Source organism: Zootoca vivipara, chromosome Z2 (genome assembly GCF_965207765.1).
Source record: "Zootoca vivipara chromosome Z2, rZooViv2.hap1.1, whole genome shotgun sequence".
NCBI classification, from domain to species: domain Eukaryota; kingdom Metazoa; phylum Chordata; class Lepidosauria; order Squamata; family Lacertidae; genus Zootoca; species Zootoca vivipara.
This window is the reverse complement of record NC_142585.1, coordinates 23,142,669-23,167,943: the sequence shown is the minus strand read 5'-3', so window position 1 is coordinate 23,167,943 and position 25,275 is coordinate 23,142,669. Positions and strand designations below refer to the sequence as shown.

Sequence of the window (25,275 nt, the reverse complement as noted above, 5' to 3'; positions counted from 1 at the left end):
ATAATAATAGTCCAGCCAGACAAAAATACTCAGGTCTTCAACTTCAGGACCTCAAAGCACCCTATTGCTTGATGTCATTGGGACATCAGATAATTGCAGGTAGCAGGCAGCACTCCCACATGTCAGACATCGCCCACAAGGCTAGATCGTGATATGGATGTGGCCCACAGAACCAAAAAGGTTGCCATCCCTGACATAGAGATTTCTTTGAAATAAGAAGTGGTATATAAATTACCTAATTCTGTAATACAGAGTCAGACCCTTGGTCTATCTAGCTTATTGTTGTCTACACCGTCTGTAGAAGTGGGCCCAAATTTCAAGTTTTTTTTTTAAAAAAACATTTTTTCATATATTAAAAAAAACCTGGAGATGCTGGGGATTGAACCTGGAACCTTCTGCATGCAGAGCTTATGCTCTGCCACTGAGCTGAAGACTTTTAGTTTGATGTAACAGCTTGTCCCTCTGATCTCCACAAAAAAAAAATGCCCTCAAAAGCTTTGAAATCTGAATTTCTGAAGCAGAGGAAATCCCAAAGAATTCATAAAAGTATGTAAGAATCCTATTTCAAGCTATCATGTCTGTGAATTTTACGTTTCCACATTTTCCCTTCAATCTTCATTCTGGTATCCACTGTTCACAGTTCGGAAATTCAGATGGTTGGATAACATGATCCTGTGGTACTGTGAGGACAGATTCATGCACTGCTAGTAGTGCTTTCCTCATCTCTGCTGTGCAATGCAATACTTCTTGCACAGGGCACTGTTGACGTGACTCAAAACAGGTTTCAGGTCAGGATGAGTCACATTATCATATCCATAGGATTGGATTGAGCTGTGGGCAAAATGAAACAATGAGCCAGCTTGGATATTACCCTCATGCTGAAATGAGTATGCCTCCCGTATGTCAGTCTAATGTTCATGCTCCAAAAACATCATTAGGAAAGGGGATGAGAAAAGGGCAGTTGATTCATTTTATGGTGGTTTGGTCAACTAATCCAACAGTAGCAGGAGAGAGAGGACATAGTTTAGAATGGGGAGCTGCAAACCACTGTGTGTTCAAATGAGGGGAAAGAGAATAATAAAGGGCATGTAAACAAATTTCTGTGGGAAATGGTTTAATTATCTGGATGTGTTTAGCCTAAAGAAGACTAATTTAAGAGGAAACATCATAGTACCATTCAAATATTATTTATTTATTTATTTGATGTACCACTTTTATCTTCCAAGGATCTCAGTGTGGTGTACATAGTTCTCCTCCCCATTTTATCCTCACAACAACCTTGTGAGGTAGGTTAGGCTAAGAGATGGTGACTAGCCCAAGGTCACCCAGGGAACTTCATGGCTGAGTGGGGATTGTGAACCTCCTGCTCTCCCGGGTTCTAGTCTAACACTAACCATTATGCCACACTGGCTCACTAATTACCATATTTTTCCATGTATAAGACTAGGTTCCCCCCCCCCCGAATAAATTATGTCAAAAATTAGGGGGCATCTTATACACGGATAGTGCCGAGGCCATTTTCTTAAATCTGAGTCCCCCAAAATAGGGGGCGTCTTATACATGGGGACATCTTATAGACAGGGGGGAAACAGTAATCGCTTCCCATTGGGCATCCCAAAGCATTTCCATATAACATGTATAGAAAAGTTGCATATCTAGAAACAGTTATTTAAAAATGCTTTTATAGAATCAAATGGTGATGGAGAAGGTGCCACACTAAAGACCTTGTAATAGAATGGATCTTGTGATAGTATAGCATTTGCAGAATGCCCTCTCCTGCAGAACACAGTGATTACTTGAGTATGTAGCTGGTGAGATGATTTTATAGGTAGTCTAGTGCCACCAAAACCAGAGCCTTGAGCTTAGCCCAGTAGCTAGTTGACAGCTAGTGCTATCTAAAAACCTGTCATATAGAAGATAAAAGAACTGGAAGCAGGAGCAATAGGCAACAGAGTAGACAAAAGAGATGTGTATTAATCCAACACATTTCAGATCCTACTGGTCATTCTTAAGAGAAATTCAGATATGTGAAGATTCAATAATTAGTTGTGCTGCTTCTTTCCTACATGTTGAATTAATAAACAGGGAGTTCCATTATTGTAGCATTATTTATAACATAAATTAAACTTGTTCTCCGTAATTAGAACCAATGGGTAGAGAGATTGGGGAAGCAGATTTTGGGTAAATGTGAGGAGAGGGGTCCTATCAATACAAGCTGTTAGACAGTGAAACAGTCTGCCTTGGAAGGTAATAGGTTCTCCTTTGCCAGAGATATTTAACCAGAAGCTGGATAAATGTCTGTTAAGGATGCTGTAGTTTCATCCTGCTTTTCAGATCATGCATGTAAGGTGGTGTAGATTACGTGACCTACAAGGTCCCTTCCAATTCCTTGTTTCTATGATTTTAATCGTTTTTCAGGACTGCAAAATCACCTGCAGAAAGGACAATGACAAATCCCTTGTCATCTACAAAATGATGTGTCTGCTAATGGAAGTGGTAATGAAATTAGGACTGTGAGATTAATGTCACAAGAAATCCTGAGTCCTGTGTTGATGGTCATGCTGGATAGAAATGTACAGAGAGGGATTAGGATCATGCTTTTTGGCATTACATCAAAGGATGAGGGGAAAATTGATTCAGTTCACATTTATATGTGAATTACACCTAATTCACATTTTCTAAAACAATGTGTGAACTGAAACACAGCCACCCTTTGAAATTTACACTTCTCTGAATTTTGCAGTGCAAATCTCCAGCCAAGTAATGTGTGAATAAAATGCATATACTGGGGCAAAGTATGCATAACTAATACATATATTGATGCAAATAACATATAAAATGCATGAAGAAAAATTGCTTTGCAAAAATGTGTATTTTAGTCAAAGTGTATTTTAGTCAAAGCTACATATTAAACGTGCATTTTAACACAATAATAATAATAATAATAATAATAATAATAATAATAATAATAATGTATTTATACCCCGCCCATCTGGCTGGGTTTCCCCAGCCACTCTGGGTGGCTTCTAACTGAATATTAAAAACAGTACAGCATCAAACATTAAAAACTTCCCCAAACAGGGCCGCCTTCAGCTGTCTTCTGAAAGTAGAATAGTTACTTATTGCCTTATAGTTACTTATTGCCTACTTAATGCTGACAGATACAGAAATGTGCTCACTTTTAAGATTGGAAAAATAAGGAACTGTGAGAAAATTAAATTGACAGATATGCATATCCCTGTTTGATCTCCCTGCATTGATCATTACTTCTGCACCTAACATGCATAGACACCAACACTGGATCTGAATGCACAATCCTGCAAAAGGATCTGAATGCACAATCCTGCAAAAATCGAAGGACACCAGTTCAAAATCTGTGCAAGTATGTATGTATCCCCTTGTGGAGAAGTTATAGTCACCGAGTGGAATCAGTAGTGTAGCCAGAAAGAGTGATTCCTATCCCCACATACACACACAATGGATGTATGGATCCATCTACTCCCATACTGTGCCAGTTTTACATGCATGTTAACACAAGTCTATTCCGCCCCTTATTCCCTGGGTTTAAAAAAACAAAACAAAAAACACTTGAAAAATTCACTTACTAAACCCCTCCACTAAAATATGCATGCCTGAATATTTTTATATACATTCCCCCATAAAATAGTAATCCTTGTATACTCCCCGCCCCATGAAATACACATTATTTGTACACATATTTTGGAACCAAAAGTGCATTGCAAAATTCAGAGAAGTGCACAGTACAAATGTTTATATAGTAATGTAGGAAGTGTAAATCTAGTTGATCTGCTTAAAAATTCAGGTCAAACGAAATTCTCCTCCATCCTTGTTCCACGTGCAAATTTCTACCTTTTTAGGGTTTCTGCACAAGTGTCCAGTCTTCATTCTTTCTGGGTCCCCAACTGGTTTTGCCTCTTCCAGTTCCTTATTCCAAATGATGAAGTACATAAGCATTCATGTAACAGAAGCTGTTCATCCTTGAGCATCACCTGGTGAATGGCAAACGATGCATCTCAGGTCATTTTAGGCTTTACATCAGCATGAGGAAGATTAACAGCACAAGATATTGGGTGACTAATCTTGCCTTGCATCACCATAATTTGTAGTATGTTTTACAAGGTCTGCTTGGAGATGGGGTGGGATGCATAGTGATTCAGAACAACTTTCACGTGCTTTTTTGTTAAGCATTCAGATGCTGTTGTAAGAGAATCAAATTGCTAAATGATGCCACAGGACAAAGGGTGGGACAAAGGAAAAATAGTTGATAACATGCATGTTTGGAGGCATGAGAAAGCATAATGACACAGAGCTCCCCTTTTCTTTTCTGATTATCCTCTTCTGGACCTTGCCTTATTATTTATTTTATTTAAAACATTTCTACACTGCCCTTCATGACTGATTACAGGACAGTTCATAACATTGCAAACAAGTTTCTAAGAAATGTAACAGGTTAAAATGAAGGGGGGGGCCAAAAACAACAACAACAACAACAACAACAACAACAACAACAACAGGAAGGAACTAGCTCATTTCCTCTAAATGCTTAGCATTAACAGTCAACAAATGGCTGGGTGAACAGATCTTTAGCAAGCATTAAAAGCTTATCAGACACAGTGCTTTTCTTATTATGGTGGGTGGGTGGGGGCTTGATTCCATAAAACTGGGTGCCACAACAGAAAGGTTGTCACAGAATGGATTTCAACTGGTTGCAGCTAGCCATGAGGGCCTCATCTGAAGATCTCAACATGCATGTGTACGGGATCTTTGCCCTTGCTAATCAGTAGTTATGGATGGTTGGACTTGAGAGTACTGCAAACACTGAAACAAAACTTCTACTTCCTACTTGAAATAAAACGTTCTCCTCTGATGCTAGCAGAAGGTAGCAGGTGTGGGCAACAACCATATTATTAGGTTCAGACCTTGATTTGGTGCTTTGGAAAGAACTCTCAATTTGAAATGCTTTGTAGGCTGGCCAATTTTACTTGACTTCCTTCTGAGTCCACTTTGTTAATCTGCAGACTTTGTGCCCCCTGCATGTTGGATAAAGTCCACAAAGTTTCAGTCAAATAGGTCCAGTATTTTTGTGCGTGCTGGGCACCTTTAAATATTTTCTCCTTTTTTTGGTTTTAATGACATATCTCTGGCTTATTTATTTTGGGGCAGAATAAGATGTCATTTTCAGGCTAGCTTTCCCCTCCTTGTGTGGGTGGGGGTGTAAAATGAATACTGCCAAATTTCAGAAGAATAGATGAAGTATTTTTCCACAAGAGCATATTGAACAGTTTTGGAGTATGTAAATAAGGAATATTCTAGTCTCTCATCATAGTTCGTGGGCAATTGGTCTGAAAGTTGGGAAAACATTGATCCCACTTCACCTCTAACAACCTCCAAGGCAAATTCCTTCAGCTCAGGATTCAGAATGTGGCTGAACCCAGTTCATACCCCTAGAAGAAAGGCTATCATAAACAGATAAAATAGCCTGTGAACTCTGGGGAAGATACGGTAGGTCTGCCTGAAGACATAGACTTTCATCTTCCATGAGCTTCCTCAGTGGTTCAGAACCTAGGGCAAGCCATTCTTGACACAGAAGTTACTGCACCTTTATAATCTTAATGGCATTGGAAAGTTCTGGGTCTTTTCTTTCATTACATTCCTGCATTGTTGAAAGAAACTGCCTGGGAGGCAGCTGCTAAATGGCCAAGCAAGTCTTAAATGTTCATCAGTGACAAAATAATTCAGTTCTGGTACAGCAAACCTAAACACAATAGGTCGGATCTAAACTTAATAGACCAATTGAAATCAATGGGACTTCAGCTAGTGATGACTAATTTAAGTCCCTTTGATTTCAGTGAGCCTGCTATAAGCTCTGGTAAGTCTGTATCCATCTCCATGAGCTCGTATTTAAAACCGTTTTACATATACTCTACTGGACTTTATGAAAAACAACAAACTCAGTTTTTTAGCTTTTGACTATTCCCATTGCTTACTTCACAAATGGATTTTGATTCAAGAAAGTGTGGATTTTGCAGAGGAGAGCATATTTGTCTGTGACCTTCTTTGTGCCCTGGGCACTTGAAATGTAGTAGCTCTGCCCAGCCAATGGCACTGTAGATTTACAACTATTAGGGTAACTGAAGCCTCTATATCTCCTGTATCCGTTCTTCAACTGCACCGATTAAGAATTGTACTTGCTTTAGATAGTGGGAAACAAATCTGTTGGAGCAAAATATTGGTTTACAGTTTTAAAAATATTAAGTCTGGAGAGTTCTTATTTTTGTTTGGTTAATCATATCAGGTACAGATTTAATAAAGTTGCTCCCTGTTGTTTTGCAGGTGATGGTGGGTTCGCCAAAGACGCAAAACTGAAAGCTCCCTCTTCCCTGGCTGTATCTCCTGACGGCACCTTGTATATAGCTGACCTTGGCAACATCCGTATCCGTGCAGTCAGTCGGAATAAGGCTCATCTCAATGACATGAATATTTATGAGGTTGCATCCCCAGCAGACCAGGAACTGTATCAGTTCACCAGCAATGGGACTCACTTGCACACACTCAATCTGATTACAAGGGACTTCATGTACAATTTCACATACAACGGAGAAGGCGATCTTGGAACCATTACCAACAGCAATGGGAATTCAGTTCATATTCGCAGAGATGCCAGTGGTTTGCCTCTCTGGCTGGTGATGCCTGGAGGTCAAGTATACTGGCTGACCATAAGTAGCAATGGGATTCTCAAAAGAGTTTATGCCCAGGGCTACAATCTAGCTCTCATGACTTATCCTGGCACCACAGGTCTTCTTGCCACCAAAAGCAATGAGTATGGATGGACAACAGTTTATGAGTAAGTGACCTTCAAATATTTTAATGCCTCATCTGCACAATACATTTAAAGCCATATCATACCACTTTAAACAGTCATAGAATCATAGAATTGTAAGTTGGAGGGAAGCCTGAATCTAACCCCCTGCGATGATGCCTCCCCCTAAAAACAGAATCCTGGGAGCTTTAATTCATGAAGGGTGTTGAGAGGATACTATCACAGAGCTACATTTCCCAGAGATCCCTGGGAAGAGGGATTGACTGTTTAGCTACATTGGCAAGTATAGCTCTGTGTGGGGAATAGGTCTCCTAACAACTCTCAGGACTTTATGAAACTTTGCAAAATCTCTTTTTGAGATACCGGTACTTATTTTTTAAATTAAATTTGTATACCACCCTTCCTCAAAAGATCACAGGGTAGTATTTAACATAAAATTCAAAATGAAAACACAAAGTACATAATAAAACAAAAGCAAAGCTAGCCAATAACCCTCCTCCCACAGGCCATAGATTCAGCCCAACTCTAGGCTGAAGATAAAAAACAAAATTGCTTGACGCCTTTACCCAGAGGTCTCACAGAATAAAATCAAAATATAAAACCACAAAATACATAATCAAAATAAAAACAACAACCCAATAAACCCACCCCCAAAAACACCACATTTGTAATGAGGGCGCCAGGAGTGCGTACCTGGGGAGAGCATTCCACAAATGCGGAGCCACCGCAGAAAAGGCCATTCTCATATTGTCACTCTCCAGAGCTCTTGTGGGGGATACACTCAAAGAAGGGCCTCAGATGATGATCACAGGATCTGAGTCTGTTCATATGAGGAGAGGCAGTCCTTGAGGTATTGTGATCTTGAGCCGTTTGAGGTACTTAAGATACCCTGGAGCCTATGTGCCTATATCTTCTTCACCACCTTTTATGCAATTCCTGTTGTGACCAGGGTTGGGCAAATCAGTCTATAGTTAATAAAGGCTGGAAATTGTCCGTGGGGATTGGCACACAGAGAGGCATTATGGTTTATTGATTAGTGTGTCCCTGGTTCAAATCCCTATCCTTGGGCCAGTTACTGTATCTCAGCCTATCCTATCTCACACAGATAGATTGGGAGGGAAGAGCAATGTACAACACCTTGAAATGCTTGGAGGAAAGCTGGGATGTGGCTTGCTTGGATGCATTAGATCAGTCTACACATAATAACTATGTAACTTAGCAATTGGGAAGCTGTGACCCTCTATATGCTATTGAACTACATTTCCCATCATCCCTGGGGATTGGCCATGCTGACTGAGGCTGATGGGAATTAAACCACAGAGTCTAGGGCTTGCTCATCAGAAGGTCGGCGGTTCGAATCCCTGCAACGGGGTGAGCTCCCGTTGCTCGGTCTCAGCTCCTGCCCACCTAGCAGTTTGAAAGCACATCAAAGTGCAAGTAGATAAATAGGGACCGCTCCGGCGGGAAGGTAAATGGCATTTCCATGTGCTACTCTGGTTCGCCAGAAGCAGCTTTGTCATGCTGGCCACATGACCCAGAAGCTGTCTGCGGACAAACACCGGCTCCCTCAGCCTATAGAGCGAGATGAGCACCGCAACCCCAGAGTCGGACACAACTGGACCTGATGGTCAGGGGCCCCTTTACCTTTAACTTTACTTTTCGCATAGGTGCTTTATCATAGAATATGCATAAGAACTATATTCTCATGTCACTTTTGCATGTGTTTACCCATGATATGTTCTCTCAACATACGCATTTCTAATGATATTTTCTCTCAAATATACATTCCTATATGTACTTCGATGTAATTTTTTTCAGTCATGCACTAAATTCAGGAATGACAGAAGCTTGTGAATTAATAAGTTCTGATTCATGCATTGAGTGGTACAGGTCAGAATAGGTCATACTAGAATTTTCAGAGATAATTTTCCTCAAGCATCTTAGTTGTGGCACTGCACCACAATAAGTCGTTTAGCATTTAGTAAGAATTCACAGAATACATTTTTTCTTTCCAATCACAGTGTGTTGGATCCAAGCTAGAGTTTGGGGCCCTTATCGCTTGGAAGCTATTCTTAGATATATATGGGAAATGGTGGCTGAAATACCAGAAGAGCCTTATTATTATTATTATTATTATTATTATTATTATTATTATTATTATTAATTTTGTTATTTATATGCTGCCCATCTGACTGGGTTACTCTAGCCATTCTGGGCAGTTTCGAACAACTTAAAACACAGTAAAAACTTCCCTATGCAGGGCTGCCTTCTGAAAGTCAGATAGTTGTTTATCTCCTTGACATCTGACAGGAGGGTGTTCCACAGGGCGGGCGCAACTACCAAGAAGGCCCTCTGCCTGGTTCCCTGTAACTTCACTTCTTGCAATGAGGGAACTGCCAGAAGGCCTTCACAGCTGGATCTCAGTGTCTAGGCTGAATGATGCAGGGTGGAGATGCTCCTTCAGGTATGCCGGGCCTAAGCCATTTAGGGCTTTAAAGGTCAGCACCAACACTTTGAATTGTGCCTGGAGGCAGAATCAAATTTCCACAGATCACTTAAAAATTTCCGAGTGTAGCTTTTGTGCCAAGTGTAGCTTATGCCCATCCCCCATGACTAACAAAATGATAACATATCACACAAAATAGTAAAATTCGCAAGATACGGGTTGTATCCAATGTAGTGCTTAGTTAAAGGCATTTAGTGGTGTATAAACGTTGTACTGGTGGAACATTATTGCACAGGGGAAATCACAAACACATTACCAAAGATGGTTGCACAACTAATTGCGCAAAATAAATGAGCTATTGCACTACAAGCCTCCCCTAATGCAGCTGTTGCTTTGGACTAATTTGTTTCACTGCCTTTAAACTCTGCATAGCAGAACTTTCACGCTAGCTAGGAAACAGAGAAACATTGGGTACAGTCCTGAATGTTTCACAATGTTGAGAATTTGCAGGGTTGAGATTTGGGGAAGTTACCTAATTTTGTTTGCCTGGGTACGCTAGCATAGAACTGTGCATCTAAGAACCATTACCTGAGTCTGCAATCCTGTCCTGACAAAAAACACAAGTCCCACTGAGCTCAGTGGATCTTATTTCTGACTAGACATGCTGAGGATTCTGTTATCAGATCATGTGAATTCCTTTTGTGAATAACATAAGAAAAGCCCTGCTGCATCAGTGCAGGCACCCCCAAACTGCGGCCCTCCAGATGTTTTGGCCTACAACTCCCATGATCCCTAGCTAACAGGACCAGTGGTCGGGGATGATGGGAAATGTAGTCCAAAACATCTGGAGGGCCAAAGTTTGGGGATGCCTGGTCCAGTGGCTCATCTTTTCCAGCTTCCTGTTTTCATGGTCACCAACCAGGTGCCCCAGGAAACCCTTAAGCAGGAAACACCAGAGCACTCTCCCCACATGTGATTTCCAGCAACTGGTGTTTAGAAGCATCCCGCCTCAAAGTGTGGTGGTATGCTTCTTAACATTTTAATGCAACTTAAAATTAACTAAAAAGATATTTAAAACATTTAAAAACAATTTTAAACCATCTAAAAACATTTAAAGCCAACCAGTTACTAATTTCAAGGCAGGGTAAAAGAGAAACGTCTTTACATTTCTCCTGAAAGTCAATAATGGGGGAGAGAGGTGCTACCTTTTGGGTAGCAGTGTGATGGGGAAGACCTTGGACTGTCACTGCCCTTGAGAGTACTAAACAAATAGTCTGCTCTGGCATTAATTATTTGCCTAGTTCCTTTGGTTTTTGAATTGCTCCCTAGCAAACATCTCCAAGTGATAAAATAATAAAAAAAGAAAAAACATATATACAACAACTTCATTATTTTTTTTTAAAAAAGAAAGATTTGAAATCCAATACAGCTGCAGACTGGTATAAAAATATTCACTTAAAAGACTTGTTGAAAAAGGAAATTCTTCAATAGGCATTAAAAAGGCTTATTGAGACAGTGTTTGCCTGATATGTAATGGGGGAGGGGATGTTCCGAAGAGTAGGTGCTGCCACACTAAAAACCTGGTTCCTACATCATAAGGAACAGGCCTCCTGGTGAGATGGTATGTGCAGGATGCCTTGTCCTGAAGAGTACAGTGATCCACTAGGTATATAGAGGATGAGATGATTGTTTATGTTCCTTAAAGGTGCAGAAGTCCTCTGGGGGCTGGGGCTGGGGGAGAGGCAAGCAACCTTTTGACTCCCTGGCTTGCTCTTCCACAGGTTTGCAAATCACTCCCTTTCTGTCCTGTCCATTTCTGCAATTGCTCACAGCCTGTCCTGTTCTAAGCTTCCAATGAGAAGTAGGATTGAGCTGAAGCAGCAAAATCAATGGGAGATGTCAGCTTGGTTTCATCTGGTCAATTTATGGTCTGTGGTCCACAGCTTTTTACTGTTATTCCCAATGTATAAGGTGACCAGATGCATTATTAGAGGACAAACATTCTTCCTTGTGCTTTCTTTCTTTCTTTTTTTAAGAGTTGTACAGGAGCCAATATTTGAGCAGACACAGCTGTGGTAACTCCTGAAGTACTGCTCATTTATTTTGGATTTATTACATTTTTTTATTCTGCCCTCTCTTCAAGGAGCACCAGGATGCCTCTTTACCTGGTTTGTCCCCGTCCCCCTCAACACACACATCATTTTAACCTGCCCTCTGTTATCTCCTGGCAATGTGTGGTACAGTCGACCAAAATCTGGGAGACCAGGGTTGAAATCCCTACTCAGCCACAGAGCTCACTGGGTGACTTCAGGCTAGTCACCCTCAGCCTAGCCTACCTCACAGGGATGTTGTAAAGATGAAATGAGATGGGGATGAAATGCATATACCACCTTGATCTCCTTGAAAGAAGGGCAGAATATGAATGTAAATAAATAAAATGGGGCCCTGTTGCAAACTTATAAGATGTAGTGAGTAGAAGAGAGCAGAGTACCTTAACAGTTTGTAAATCTGCCATATTCAAGGCTATCAAAGGTTGGCAGCAGTAGAGACTTGCTAAGGTCTACACCCCAGCAGTGGCTGTTAGCTGCCAACACCTCTCTCCCTGCTCCCAGTATAGCTCTTCCTCCTGCTGCTCTTCCTCTCTGTTGAGATGTGCTCAGCTGCCCTCACCAAGAAAAGCAAGGAGAAGAGTCAGCAGCCTCCACTTGCCTTCAGCTCAGAGGGAGAGGGAGTGCAAGGGGACAATGATGCAAGGAAGTGGGCTCATTCAGGACCAGGGCTGGGCACCTGCTGTAAGTCTGTGACCTAGCAAGGACCCTACCTCTGGCCATGAAACTGCCAGTTGCAATGCCCTCTCCCCCTGTGCAGCAGCACAGACTGGCCTAGAACAAATTGTCTCTGGAGGCAGTAGTGCTTCTGAATACTGGTTGCAGGAATCCGTGGGGAGTGGCAGGAGTGCTCTTGTGCTCGGGTAATGCTTGCAGGCTTCCTACAGGCATCTGGTTGACCACCATAAGAACAGGATGCTGGACTAGATGGGCCGTTTGCCTGATCCAACAGGTTCTTCTTATGTTCTTATGCTCATTGAAGGGGACGTGGTGACCAAGATGGGAGCCTGCCTATAACATCTTGCTCAGGAGCCTTGCAAAACCTAAAACCAGCTCTGGGCTTACTTAGAGAGACTGGTCCACTGAAACTAGGCTTGAAAGCAGCATTCTATTGCAGACCAGTGATTTAGACTGTGGTGCATGCTTGATTGCTGTGTGTGTGTGTGTGTGTGTGTGTGTGTGTGTGTGTGTGTTGTCCATTACAGTTTTTCTGGTTTGCAAATAATATGCCCCAAAGAGTTGGTGAAGCAGGAGATGATCAAGGTCAAATCAAAGGGGAAAAGACAACAGGAGCATAAATGTTAATGTGGTATGTTCCAGCCGTTCCCCATGATGAAATGTAGAAATATAGGTGTGTCTTCATGCCAGTCAGAATACAAAAGGACAAGAGGTTACAGCATTTCCTGGGCATAACCTCATATGCCAGGCAGCATCTAAGAGTCTGGAAAGAAATCAGGCAGAATTGCATAGTTTCCAGCCCTCCAGCCTAGCCAGACTACCCCAGCTGAATATCAGCTACTGGCACATAAGACTGATCCCTAGAAAAGCCTTCACCTTTGGCAACTTGGCCATCACACACCCTGACTGAACAAGGAAAAAACCTGCACAGCTTTTGCTCGGATTTTCTGCTAGGAGGCACAGAGGAGCTGCCATCATTTCTCACTGACCTGCTGTGCTTCATTCCCTCTCTACAACCTTGGCTGGGAGAAATAATCCATGCAGATGGCAGTCCCTGGGGCCGGGTGCAATTGTGTACACAGGTTTTGATGCACCCCTGGAAATTTTCATCCCTGGAGGTGGTGAGGACTGGACCAAAAGGGAATTCCCAATGCCTTTTGAACATTTGCAGGTCTTCAAGATAAGAAAATTCTCAAGCAGATGTTATTCGGTACTTCAACTTTGTTTTAGTTTCTTTTTCCTGGATGCAGAGTGACCTCTTGTGGTACATCTGCATCATGTTACATTTTGCACTAAACCTTGCAAAAAAATCTGAGTAGATTGAGGATCGTAGCAAAAAACCATAATAATATTTACTTAATATTAGTGAGTAGCCTTGTCCAATTAATTTGCACGATAATTGTTCAACAGAGACAAAAACGACAGATAATCTCTGCCAATAGTCACCACTTAATTACATCTTTCAGGAGCTCCTGAGAGAGGCGGCCAGCCTGCAATGGCTCCTCCTCTAGAAGTCTGTGCAGTACATTTTATATTTATATTCATATTTCTTTCATTCTTTCTCTTCCCAGGTACGATTCTGATGGACATTTAACCAATGCAACATTTCCGACGGGTGAGGTCAGCAGCTTCCATAGTGACGTAGAAAAACTGATGAGAGTTGAAATCGACACTTCAAACAGGGAGAATGTGATCACAGCTACAAATTTGTCAGCTACCTCAACTATCTACACATTAAAACAAGGTACATTTAGTTCCCCCTCACCACACTTGCGTGAACTCTGACAATTTATGCTTGCTGAATGCATTTAGGAAAACTCTGCTCATTAGTTTATTGTGGCCTGATATTCTAGTTCCTACTAGATCAAGTTATCTTCAACCTTTTCAGACCCAAGACCCACTTTTAACCCAAACATTCATTTGCGAACCCATTTCTTAATCTAACCACTGAGCCTAGGGCTTGCTGATCAGAAGGTCGGCGGTTCGAATCCCTATGACGGGGTGAGCTCCCGTTGCTTGGTCCCAGCTCCTGCCAACCTAGCAGTTCGAAAGCACGTCAAAATGCAAGTAGATAAATAGGAACCGCTACAGCGGGAAGGTAAACGGCGTTTCCATGTGCTGCTCTGGTTTGCCAGAAGCGGCTTTGTCATGCTGGCCACATGACCTGGAAGCTATACGCCGGCTCCCTCGGCCAAAAATGCGAGATGAGCGCGCAACCCCAGAGTCGGTCACGACTGGACCTAATGGTCAGGGGTCCCTTTACCTTTACCTTATATATGAGATAAAGTGTGGTATCTTCATCTTCAGCACCCTAGGGTTAACTTGCAGTACTACTGAATGCCACAGCTTGGTACACTTGCAATATGGCTATCATTACACTTGCTTTCATTGCAAATCTGCCCTTCAGATGTTGCTAGATTACAACTCCCTTTATCCCTAACCATTAGCTATGCTGGATGGGCTGATGGGAGTCCAACAACCTTCCCCATGCCACCCATAACTTAATTGCTAGTATCGGCCCAAACTTTAGATACTGGAATATTCAAGAACTGGGGTGGCATTTCCAAGTTGATTCTCCCTCCATCACCCTCTTCCTTTCCATTAAAGAACGAAGCCAAGCTTTATTTCACAGCAACTTCATGCTGCAGGGGTGAAGGAACTACAGTATTGAGATGGTCTGCCCTAAGGTACTTATGGAGTCAAAAGGATTCCTGAATGCTCTGGGGGATTTTTCCAGCTGATATGGCTGGTGCTACTGTCAAGATTCCTGTCACAGTGTGGAATGGTTAAATGACTAGAGCCATTGACACAATGCTCCTGGGTGCCTTCACTGTAGCTGTGGAGCACGTAGGTCACTGTGTTACTCTAGTACAATTTCCACAGCTGCATTTTAGCTGTTTAATTAAACAATCACCAGTTTTGACTTCAGCTGCATATTAAATTCCCCCAGACGACAGGTTTTTCAGTAGCAGTCCAAAGGTAGTAAATAATGAAGTACTCCAAAGGCTAACTTAAGGTCCCTTAAGTTGAAAGGTTTCTGAAATCAAAATACCTTTAATCAAGATGAAGGTTGTTGCTAATATGTAAATACTAAGGTCTGGATGTAGTAACAATAAGCTGTATGCCTTAAAAGTCTGGGAGGTCCCCGTCCCCCCAATTACAAAGATTTACAGATGTTGGCAATGCCTACTGCTATCTGAGTATGCATAAATATAACATTTGCACACATAGCATTTGCTTCATGAAGCTGAAAAAACTGAACTCTCTCCCCTTCCTTGTTTTGTTGCTGACAGAAAACATTCAGAATATATATCGGGTCAGTCCAGATGGGTCACTGAGAGTCACTTTTGCCAGTGGAATGGAGATCACTCTGAACACAGAACCTCACATCCTGGCTGGCGTTGTCAATCCTACTTTAGGAAAATGCAATATCTCTTTACCCGGAGAGCATAACTCCAACCTTATTGAGTGGAGACAAAGGAAGGAACAGACCAAAGGCAATATCTCTGCATTTGAGAGAAGGTTACGGGTAAGGTTTTCATCTCATGTGTCAAATGAAGCATTCTTTGGGAAGGCAATCACATCTGAGAATCACATCAAGCTGCTGTTATTGTAAATATGCCTGTGCTCTCCTGTCTGTACTGTCTGACTATTTGTTTTTGTGTCCAATACATGGTGTTGGTGCTGATCTTTCAAGCCCTAAACAGTTTGAGACAGTCTGAAGGATTCCCTGTATTTATATGAACGTGCTAGTGCAGCTGGGGTTAATGCAGTCTGTCACTATTTTGTGGGAGGGATTCAAGTATATATGGTTCATTTAAGGCCAATATGCACTATAAATTCAAAGCAGTGTCATCATACCACATTAAACAATCATGGCTTCCCCTTAGGCTCCAGAGACACGTTGTCAGTTAAGAAGGCTAAGAGTTATTAGGAGATCCCTATTCCTCTCAGTGAGGTTTTTTTGGGGGGGGGTGTTTCTCATCCCATTAACAAACATGCAATACAACTGTCCTGGGTCCCCAAGCCACATTATATGGTTTCTTCCAACCTATTGACACAACATGCAGTTTCATGACCTTTCCCAGACCATTTCTATGTGGAAGAATGGTGCCGTATTTTAGCACCCCAATCTGCTAACATGGGCTGAGGTAATAAGCATGCCCCATTAGAAAATTATATGCATCAAGAGATATTTTATGCCTCAGGGGTGGCTTTGGTTTGTTTGTTTCCAGAAGGAAAATGACAAGTGGCAGCTGACAGAAATTTGTAGACATTGTACAGGTGGCAGTGTGAAAATGTCCTAGGAGGACTATCATGTAGGTCTACTTATATGTAAATTACAGAAGTAAAAGTGTACCTGGGGGAAGTGGACCGAGATTAAGACCCATGTCCCTTCCCTGGATCACACCCTCTTCACAGACCACACCTCTCACTGTTCAGCATCCATGGGTGTTTTCGCTGGCTGGAATGTGTTCTTGAACTGTGATATTGGGAGGACTGTGTGTAGAGAACCCTCTGCCCACTGGCGGAGAAAGGGGTGTGGTGGGTCCAGCCCGCCCCGAGTGTCATACCTGAGGGGGGTGACATCACTGCCCCGACCCCTGGGATGCTCCCCCGTGGGCGGCTCACCTCGCCCCCAGTGTACAGCATGGGCACTGCTCCAGGTGCTGGAGCAGCTAACTCCGCCTCCAGGGCCGTCTTAAGTATATTTGGCGCCGTGGTGTGACGGATCCCTCTGGCGCCCCTGCCCCGTTTCCCAGCGCAGCGGGCAGGCAGGCGCAGCACAGAGCGCGGCTGCCGGAGGCACAGCTCCACGGCGGGCAGGCGAGTGCAGCTCCGCAGTGAGCGGGCAGGTGCAGCTGTGCGCCGCCCCCCTAGCGGGCAGGTGCCCTGGCACCCTGCGCCACCCAGCCTGGCTGTAGGGCCGGCCCTGTCCGCCTCTGCCTTCTGTGTGACTGGAAGGTAGCCTACTTTACAAAGGTACATCCATTGTGCTTCGCTTACTAATGGCATATGATCCTTGGAAGACTGACATCAAGGGAATGCGGCCCTCAGACTGAAAAGGGTTCCTCAGCTCTGACATAACAGTATGCCCAGGAATAATGGCAGGGGAGAATGGACAGAGTTCACTGGAAATAAAAGGAAGGGGTGGGAAGCTGATAAGGAAAGTGTCATTTTTCTGAAACCATTTTTAGAACTAGATAAGAATTAGGGGACATTAAAATCTTGCCTCTCATTTGAGCTGCCCTTTTATGACAGACCCCCAAAGTTCTTTTCCAAGCCTATCTGCAATTAATTGTGTTGGCATCTCCTGTTCTGTGTTTACACAGAACTGCTGCCATCGCACCCAGTTTGCCTTTATGGCTTGTATTTTAACCAGAGTATTAACAGTTCCCTATGGCAGGTGGTCAATATTTTTCTGTTTAATTAACGGACTTAAGTTTAAGACCCAAAGACATCAATAATGTGCAGGAAAAATGCTTTAGGAAATCTGTTTTCCATTTGACAGAATTACTCCTTTGGGAAGCCTTGATGAGTACAGTGAATAGTTAGCATTCAAGCTAATGGTCTAATGACAACGATCCACGCACTTAGTGATTATGATAGATCTGTCAAATCCGAAGGGAAGAGGAAAGCATGGGATGTTCCAGTCCTTCCCCCCCTTCCCAGTCTCACTCATTTATTCTTCCCAACTCCTCACCTTATTATTTATTAAATTTATATACTACTCTTCATCTGAAGATTACAGGGTGGTTTACAACATTAACCATCCTCTTTGCAAATCTAGGCCTTCTTTTTCATTCCCCAAATTGAACATGACTACCATGCTCTGAAGAGGAGGCAAGGAACATTGCTTCTCCACAACCAGAAACTGTGTTTGGAATGTTGGTGAGAGAGAAGACATCAGTCTTTCTGCTTCCACCTTCCAACTAAATCTAGGCACTCAGCTACACAGCTGCAAATAAAAGGTTTTTAATGTGTTGTAAACTGCAATATACAAATGTGACACTAAATGGCAACACTGAGCCTATTATTCATAAGTGAAATTCACATCCATTTATCCATGAACGTTTGCCTCTGGCTCTGTCAATTACTGCCATGTGGCCCCTGGAAGGCTGCCCAGAAGGGATTGTGGCCCTTTGCCTGAAAAAAGGTTCCAAGCCCTGCTTTGTCTCTTCTCCTGGAGGGACAAATACCAGCTTTGGTAGGGCAAATTTGGAATACGCTGTGATCCTCCCATCTCTGTTCCGCCCATCACAGACATTCCCTTCTGAATTTTTCAGCTTACATTTTCCCTTCACATCATTCAGCGAGCTCCTGTCATTAATCCCTCTTGCGCAGCTGCCTGTGAATGCAGAGCTATCCATCAAACTTGTCCCAGCATGCTGAAACATGAAATTTGGTAGGAACAAGCAATTTTAGCTGCTTTCAGAGGTCCCACGTGGTAGGTAGTAATTTCAGGTTTGCTAACTGCAAGGTTGGTGATAGGGATGGTGTATCCTATCTTGTTCCTGCTGGTGCCTGGTGGAATGTCATTCTGTCACCACTCATACTGTGGCCTTAACTTACAGGTAGGAGATGCCATATGTAGGATTAGCCAAATGTTGTGCTCTCCATTTGTTGTTGTTAGACTACAGCTTCAATCATCCCTGACTATTGGCTATGCTGGCTGGGACTGATGGGAGTTGGAGTCCATAATAGCTGCATGTTGACTACCCTTTGCATATTGCAAGAACTCATAGGATTACTGTGACAGAACAGCTTTCTTCAAAGGCAAGTTGAGGATCAGCAAGAGCAAAATGCATGCAGTACAGCCATCTGTAAAGAAAAGCATACAGTCATACCTCAGGTTGTGAACGCTGCAGGTTATATGTTTTGGGTTGCACTCCGCGCCAAACCTGGAAGTACCGGAACGGGTTACTTCCAGGTTTCAGCACATGCGGAGAAACACAAACTGACATCATGTGCATGCGCAGAAGCGCCAAATTGCGTCCCGCGCATGCTCAGACACAGCGCTGCGAGTTGCGAATGCTGCGGGTTGCGAATGCAGCTTCCGCATGGATAACGTTCGCAACCCAAAGTATGACTGTATTGATGTTCTATTGCAGCTGCAAGTGTTAAGAGTAGCTCTGACTGGAGTTGTAGTCCACAACAACTGCACTTATGTCTCCTGATTACACATGCGGTTTCTCATCTAGCTAGGGATTCCAGATACATACAGTACTTGTTTATTCCATTTGTTGCATTTATTTTGTCCCCCAGTATTCATTGAGACAGTTGCCTATTGTGTTCTCTGTGTGCACAGCAGGCTGATTAAGAAAGGGACAGGGAAAATTTCCTTAGCAGTGAGAGCAGACCCCTTTGTGCATGCTCAGAAGTGCCCACCTACTTAATACTGAGTGGGGAGGAAACAAGCTGCAGTAGCATAGTGGAGAGAGGAAACTGCTCTGGAGGAACTCTTCATCATATATTCTAGGATTCAGTACTGTTACGGAAAACCATCACTCACGGCTCATCCACACTATTGGCCCCATGTTTTCTAGGCACAGGTCTGCACTTTAAAGTGGGGTTTGTTTTTGTTTTTGCCCTGGTGCTTTCTTTGTGAAATTCTGATCTTTAATGCTGAATTGGAACAAACAACAATTTGGGTTTTCAGCGAATTGCCATTTTGCCATTTGTTCCATTTCAGTGGCAAAGAGTGGGGAAAGTACCAGGGCAAGAGAAGAAAGCGCTCAGAAACAGTGCTTTAAAACATGGAACTGTGCCTAGAAACACACCACAAAAGGAAGTCTGCATGAGCCCTCAGTTGAGCACCAGTCGGTTTTGGCAAAAAAAAAACCTGAATCCTGGGTAAGACAGGAAAGGATGGTCCATTTGCCCATGGCAAAGAAATAGATTGTGGTGGGGATGCTTGTTTACAAAAAGAATTTGTTAGGCTGAGTCCTGGTTGGCCTTGGAGGAAATTCCTAAGTAGTAGAGAGGGGCAATGAGGAACTGGAGTGAGTCTTGTATGTGTGGGAAGGGGAACTGATGGTGTTCTCTGCATAGAGAGTAAGCAATGTGTGTGTATTAGAAAATAGAGCATTTATGTTTTCGACCTATAAAGCTTTAATAGCTCAGGTCTCCCAATACCTCAAGGACTAACTTCCCCTGTATGAACCTACCTGGAACCTGAGATCAGCCTCTAAGGCTCTGTGCATACACCCCACACCAGGAGAAGTTTGGAAGATTGCAACAAGAGAACAAGCCTCCTCTTGTGCAGTGACCCATGCTTTCTGTGGGCTGCCCTTCCAGCAAATATATATATTTATTCCCCCAGGCAATTTGGACAGTGCTAAAGGTCTGGATTTTGATCGTTTATTTTTTAGTGTTCACCTTTATGCAGGTGGGGTGGTTATTTAATGTTGGGTTGGGGCACCTGTGGCCCTCCATATATTGGTAGTCTGCAGCTTTCAGTGGCTTTGGCCATGCTGGCTGGGGCTGATGGGAGTTGTAGTCCAACAACATCTGGAGCACTTCAGCAGGTTCCCCACTGCTGTTTTACAGTGTTGGATTATTTTTGTAGATTTTGGTATATGTTTTTAACGCATTGTGATTGTATATTTTGTGTGGTATTGTCCCTGTAAATCGCTTTGGTACACCTGGCAGTGTGAAGTGATGCATAAATAAAATATATTGAACTTTAATTTGGGAAACTGCTGGCATTCATGTCCGTGTTCTCTAACTGCACAGTAGATGGGAGGGGTGGAAAGTGGTGTGACTCATGCTCAGGGTCACACCATTCCTTCACTGCAAAGGTGTAGAAGTGAACAGCTGGCAGTAATCCAGTGAAGGGAAAGCACATGCCTGAAGGCTTCATATTTTCCTAGACACCAGACCCCTGGTGAGCTTTGGCACATACCAACCTTGAGAAAACTTATATCATCCTGAATCAGAATGAAAATTAGAGTGTATGGCAGTCTCAAGTTCTAAGAAACCGAAGTTATACTACAGTGGACTTCAGTGGCCTGCTTCATGAAAGGAAGGGTATGGTCAGAGATGGGAGGAATGAAGCTACTAGGAATTATTAAATAATCAGGCTTGTTACCATAAGACTGAAACCAGTAGTATCTGTTTGCCAATCTGCCAGTAAATTGAAATATTCATTTGAGGCCCTTACCTGAGTTTCTTCTGTAAGAATGAGGCAAGATTCCTGAAAGAAGACCTGCTCCTGAATAGGCCTGAAAGATCACTTAAATCAACTGGGAAAATTCTACACATCGTGCTGCACCCTATAGAACAGGCACCCCCGAACCCTCCAGATGTTTTGGGGCTGCAACTCCCATCACCCCTAGCTAACAGGACCAGTAGTCAGGGGTGATGGGAATTGTAGTCCCAAAACATCTGGAGGGCTGAGTTTGGGGATGCCTGCTATAGAATATAATAGAGCAGAAACACACACACACACACACACACACACACACACACACACACACACAATTTTATTGCCCCCAAACTGTGAAATGCCTTTTCATGTGCCATCAGTTACTCCAGACATCTTGTAAAGACATACCTTTCTGCACAGGATTCAAAATTTGCCCCTATTTTATTGGCTTCAGTTCCCAGAATTCCTCCATTTCTTTTTATCTGCTTTGCTATTACCGTTTTACTATTTACCATTTGTGTGTTTTATTTTTGTTTATTTTTGTTTTAATTTTTTTATTTTAATGCTCTATACTACTTAATGTTCTTTCAAATATGTGTGTGTGTGTGTGTGTGTGTGTGTGTGTGTGTGTAGATAGTGAAGAGGGCCTTTTTGGTGGCAGCCCAGCTTTGATACACCCTCCTAGAGGAAGTAAGACTGGCTAATATTATATTGCTTTTGGTTCTGGAATAACACATTTTTCTTTGCCCAGAGTTTTCAAATTGATTGTACTATCTTAAGTGGTTAGATAATTCATTAACCATATTTTATTATGTTGGTTTAACTATTTGTTTTTAAAATGTTTATATATACTGTATATATAGTAAGTTATATTCGATCTTGAAGTCTGCCTCCTTAGAGTCCTTATTTTGAATGAAGGCATGGTTTAAAAAATGCAAAATTAATAAAATGCATATATTCATCTACAGAATTGCTTCAGTTGAATTTGTGGTGCTGTTCTTGCTTTATAAATTAGGCCCACAACAGAAACCTGCTCTCAATTGATTTTGACCACATCACAAGAACAGGGAAGATCTATGACGACCATCGGAAGTTCACTCTTCGGATTCTCTATGACCAGGCAGGCCGCCCAATCCTTTGGTCTCCCCTCAACAAATACAATGAAGTCAACATCACTTACTCACATTCTGGATTAGTGACCTTTATCCAGAGAGGGACATGGACTGAAAAGATGGAGTACGATCCAGGTGGGAAGATCATTTCCAGAACATGGGCAGATGGAAAAATATGGAGCTACACATACCTAGAAAAGGTGATTCATTTTTGTAAAGGTGATTCATTTTGTGAAGATTGCAGTGTAAATTTGATTATCCACATTTAGAAACTCGGAGAAGCCCCCACTGGGGAAAAAATAATTGGATTTAATTAAATAAAAAATCCTTCCAGTAGCACCTTAGAGACCAACTAAGTTTGTCATTGTTTTGATTGCGTCAGACCAACACGGCTACCTACCTGTAACTAGTACTATGGATTTAATTAGATTATTATTAATAATAATTACTTGCAAAAGGCTTCTGAACTGTTTAAAGCACTGTTTCCCAAACTTGGGTCTTCAGCTGACTTCAGACTACAGTTCCCATCATCCCTTACCACTGGTCTTGCTAGCTAGGGATGATGGGAATTGTAGTTCAAAAAGAGCTGGAGACCTAAGTTTGGGAAACAGTGCTTTAAAGTGTAAAACCAATTATAAAAAATATGCACACACATGTTAAAATACACCCAAAACAATCTCATCAAAACAATAAAAACATCCGTAAATAAAAATGCATGACAGAAGAAGCCCATTAAAGCAGCAAAACAATTAAAACAGCAATTAAAACTATTAGATCAGGAGGTCTCAACAGGTGTGTCTTCAAGATCCCTCAGAATGTCTGTACAAATATAGGGCCTCTCATATTTCAGCAGAGAGATCATTGAACACTGATGCAACCCAGAGATGGGGAATCTGGTGTCTTCCAGATGTTATTGGACTCCAAGCCCCAGCCAGCATTGCCAATGCTCACAGATGATGGAGGTTGTAGTCCAGCAAAACCTGGAGGGCCACAGCTTCCCCATCCTTATTCTAGACTAAATAATTTTGATTTTAGATGAAGGATCTAAATTAGCAATAATTGAGGAATTCAATTTCTATGAAATCCAGTGGGAATTGATCTCTCAGACTTATGGAGCTGCTCACAACATTAAATATCTTTAAGATTGCACATTTCTCCAGTTCTTGCAAAACAGTTGTCAACTGATAAATCTTACCCAAACACAGTAATGTGTGTATTTTAGAGTAAGATACTTTAGAAATGCATACACTGAGATAAAACAATGCATTACAGTACATGCAATTTTTCAGTGGGAATTTTTAATCTAAAAATTAGCAAATTGGTGCATAGATTGCATGGGATGGACCTTTGAATGAACACATGTGATACTGGCATGTAACTGTCCATCTCTAGCCCAAACTGAGGGGCCCAACCAGAATATGCTGAACCTGTGGGATGTCATTGGCTCTTACACAACTCAAACATCATCATCCTCCTCCTTATTAGACATAAGAACATAAGAAGGGCCTGCTGGATCAGGCCAATGGCCCATCTAGTCCAGCATCCTGTTCTCACAGGATGGCTAGCAAGCATCAGCAACCCTCTCCTCCATGAATTTGTCTAATTCTCTTTCAAAGCCATCTATGTTAGCATCATTGCCTCCTCTGGGAGCAAGGAATTACTATTACTTACATTTGTTTGTTTGCTTACATTTCCTCGAAGAAGTGCAAGGTGGCATATGTGGTTCTCCTCCTCTTTCTATTTTATCCTCACAACCAGAGAGGTACAGTAGGCTGAGAGCCAGCGACTAGCCCAAAGTGAGCTTCGCAGCTAAATGAGGACAAGAACCAGAGTCTTCTGTGTGTTATTCCAACACACTAACCACTATGCCATACTGACTGTCTTGGAGAGGGGTTGTAACACAATGGTGGAGCATAAGCTTTTGCAGGCAGAAGGTCCCAGATTCATTCCCTGATATCTCCAATTAAAAGGATTGGGTAACAAAGGGATGGAAAAGACCCTTCTCTCTCAGAGAGCCTCTGCCCATTATAGAGTAGGCATTACTGGGCCAGATGGAGAAACTGCCTAGGTAAAAGGCAGCTTTGTATGTTCCTTTCTATATTATTGATGTGGAGCTCTCAGGTTTAGAGATGGTTTGAACTTAGGAATACAAGTGAAATGGAGAAGTTTCCTGATAAGGTCAGGATCCCCCTCCTTTTGCAGAAACCACTAATGAGCAGATAGGCCTAAATGTCTGCTAACAGCTAATGACAGAGAGCCACTGAAAGAGTTGCCTATTGGATTTAAATGGGCCTTGGGTGACATAGTTATGAGTGATGCAAAGATGAAATGTGGCATTTCATCTCAGTATCTGTGTTATCCAGGTCATCTCTAAAGCATACACTTTAAACTTGGAGGGGGGTTACATTCCACGTTCCAAGTCTTGGTGCTCAGTTTTACAATTCTTAAGATGGCTTTGTGAGCATTAACTTTTCAATATGACAAGCTGCCTCTTAAGGGAGGGGGGAGGACATGCTTGTTAACACATCCCAGAAGATTGAAATGGTGAGATTTCAACAACAAAAAATTTTTTTGCAAAAGGAAAAGCAGGGGTCTGTGATTTTCACCAACCCCATACCACCTATAGCACCAAAAGGCTCCCAAACCCATGGAGACAGTGCTTTTTTCCCCTGGAGGTACTCCAGGGTACGCAGTACTAGCACCTCCCCCAAATGTTAAAAGTGTAGTGCTTACTGTAACAACATCATGGTGAGTACCGGCACTTTTTTTCCTTTAAAAAGGGGGGGCACTGCATGGACCCAACTTTCACAGGCACAATAGGCTTCAGAAGAAAATGAGTGTCAGCAAAATATATCCTCCCCACTTCCATTCATGCATCTCCTTGCTGAAGCGGTACTATACAAAGGAAAAAAATCACAATATACCTGCTGGCAGGATGACAC

The 25,275-nt window shown here is 42.4% G+C and overlaps 1 protein-coding gene across 1 annotated transcript in view; it reads left to right on the top strand.

Annotated features, from left to right (window-relative positions):
* Positions 1–25,275, top strand: part of TENM1 (teneurin transmembrane protein 1) — a 371,047-nt gene that overhangs the window by 332,211 nt on the left and 13,561 nt on the right. The window contains exons 25-28 of the mRNA XM_060270166.2: positions 6,355–6,865; positions 13,645–13,817; positions 15,367–15,602; positions 22,237–22,533. Coding sequence (XP_060126149.1) covers positions 6,355–6,865; positions 13,645–13,817; positions 15,367–15,602; positions 22,237–22,533 — 1,217 coding nt within the window. The remainder of the gene's footprint in view (positions 1–6,354; positions 6,866–13,644; positions 13,818–15,366; positions 15,603–22,236; positions 22,534–25,275) is intronic.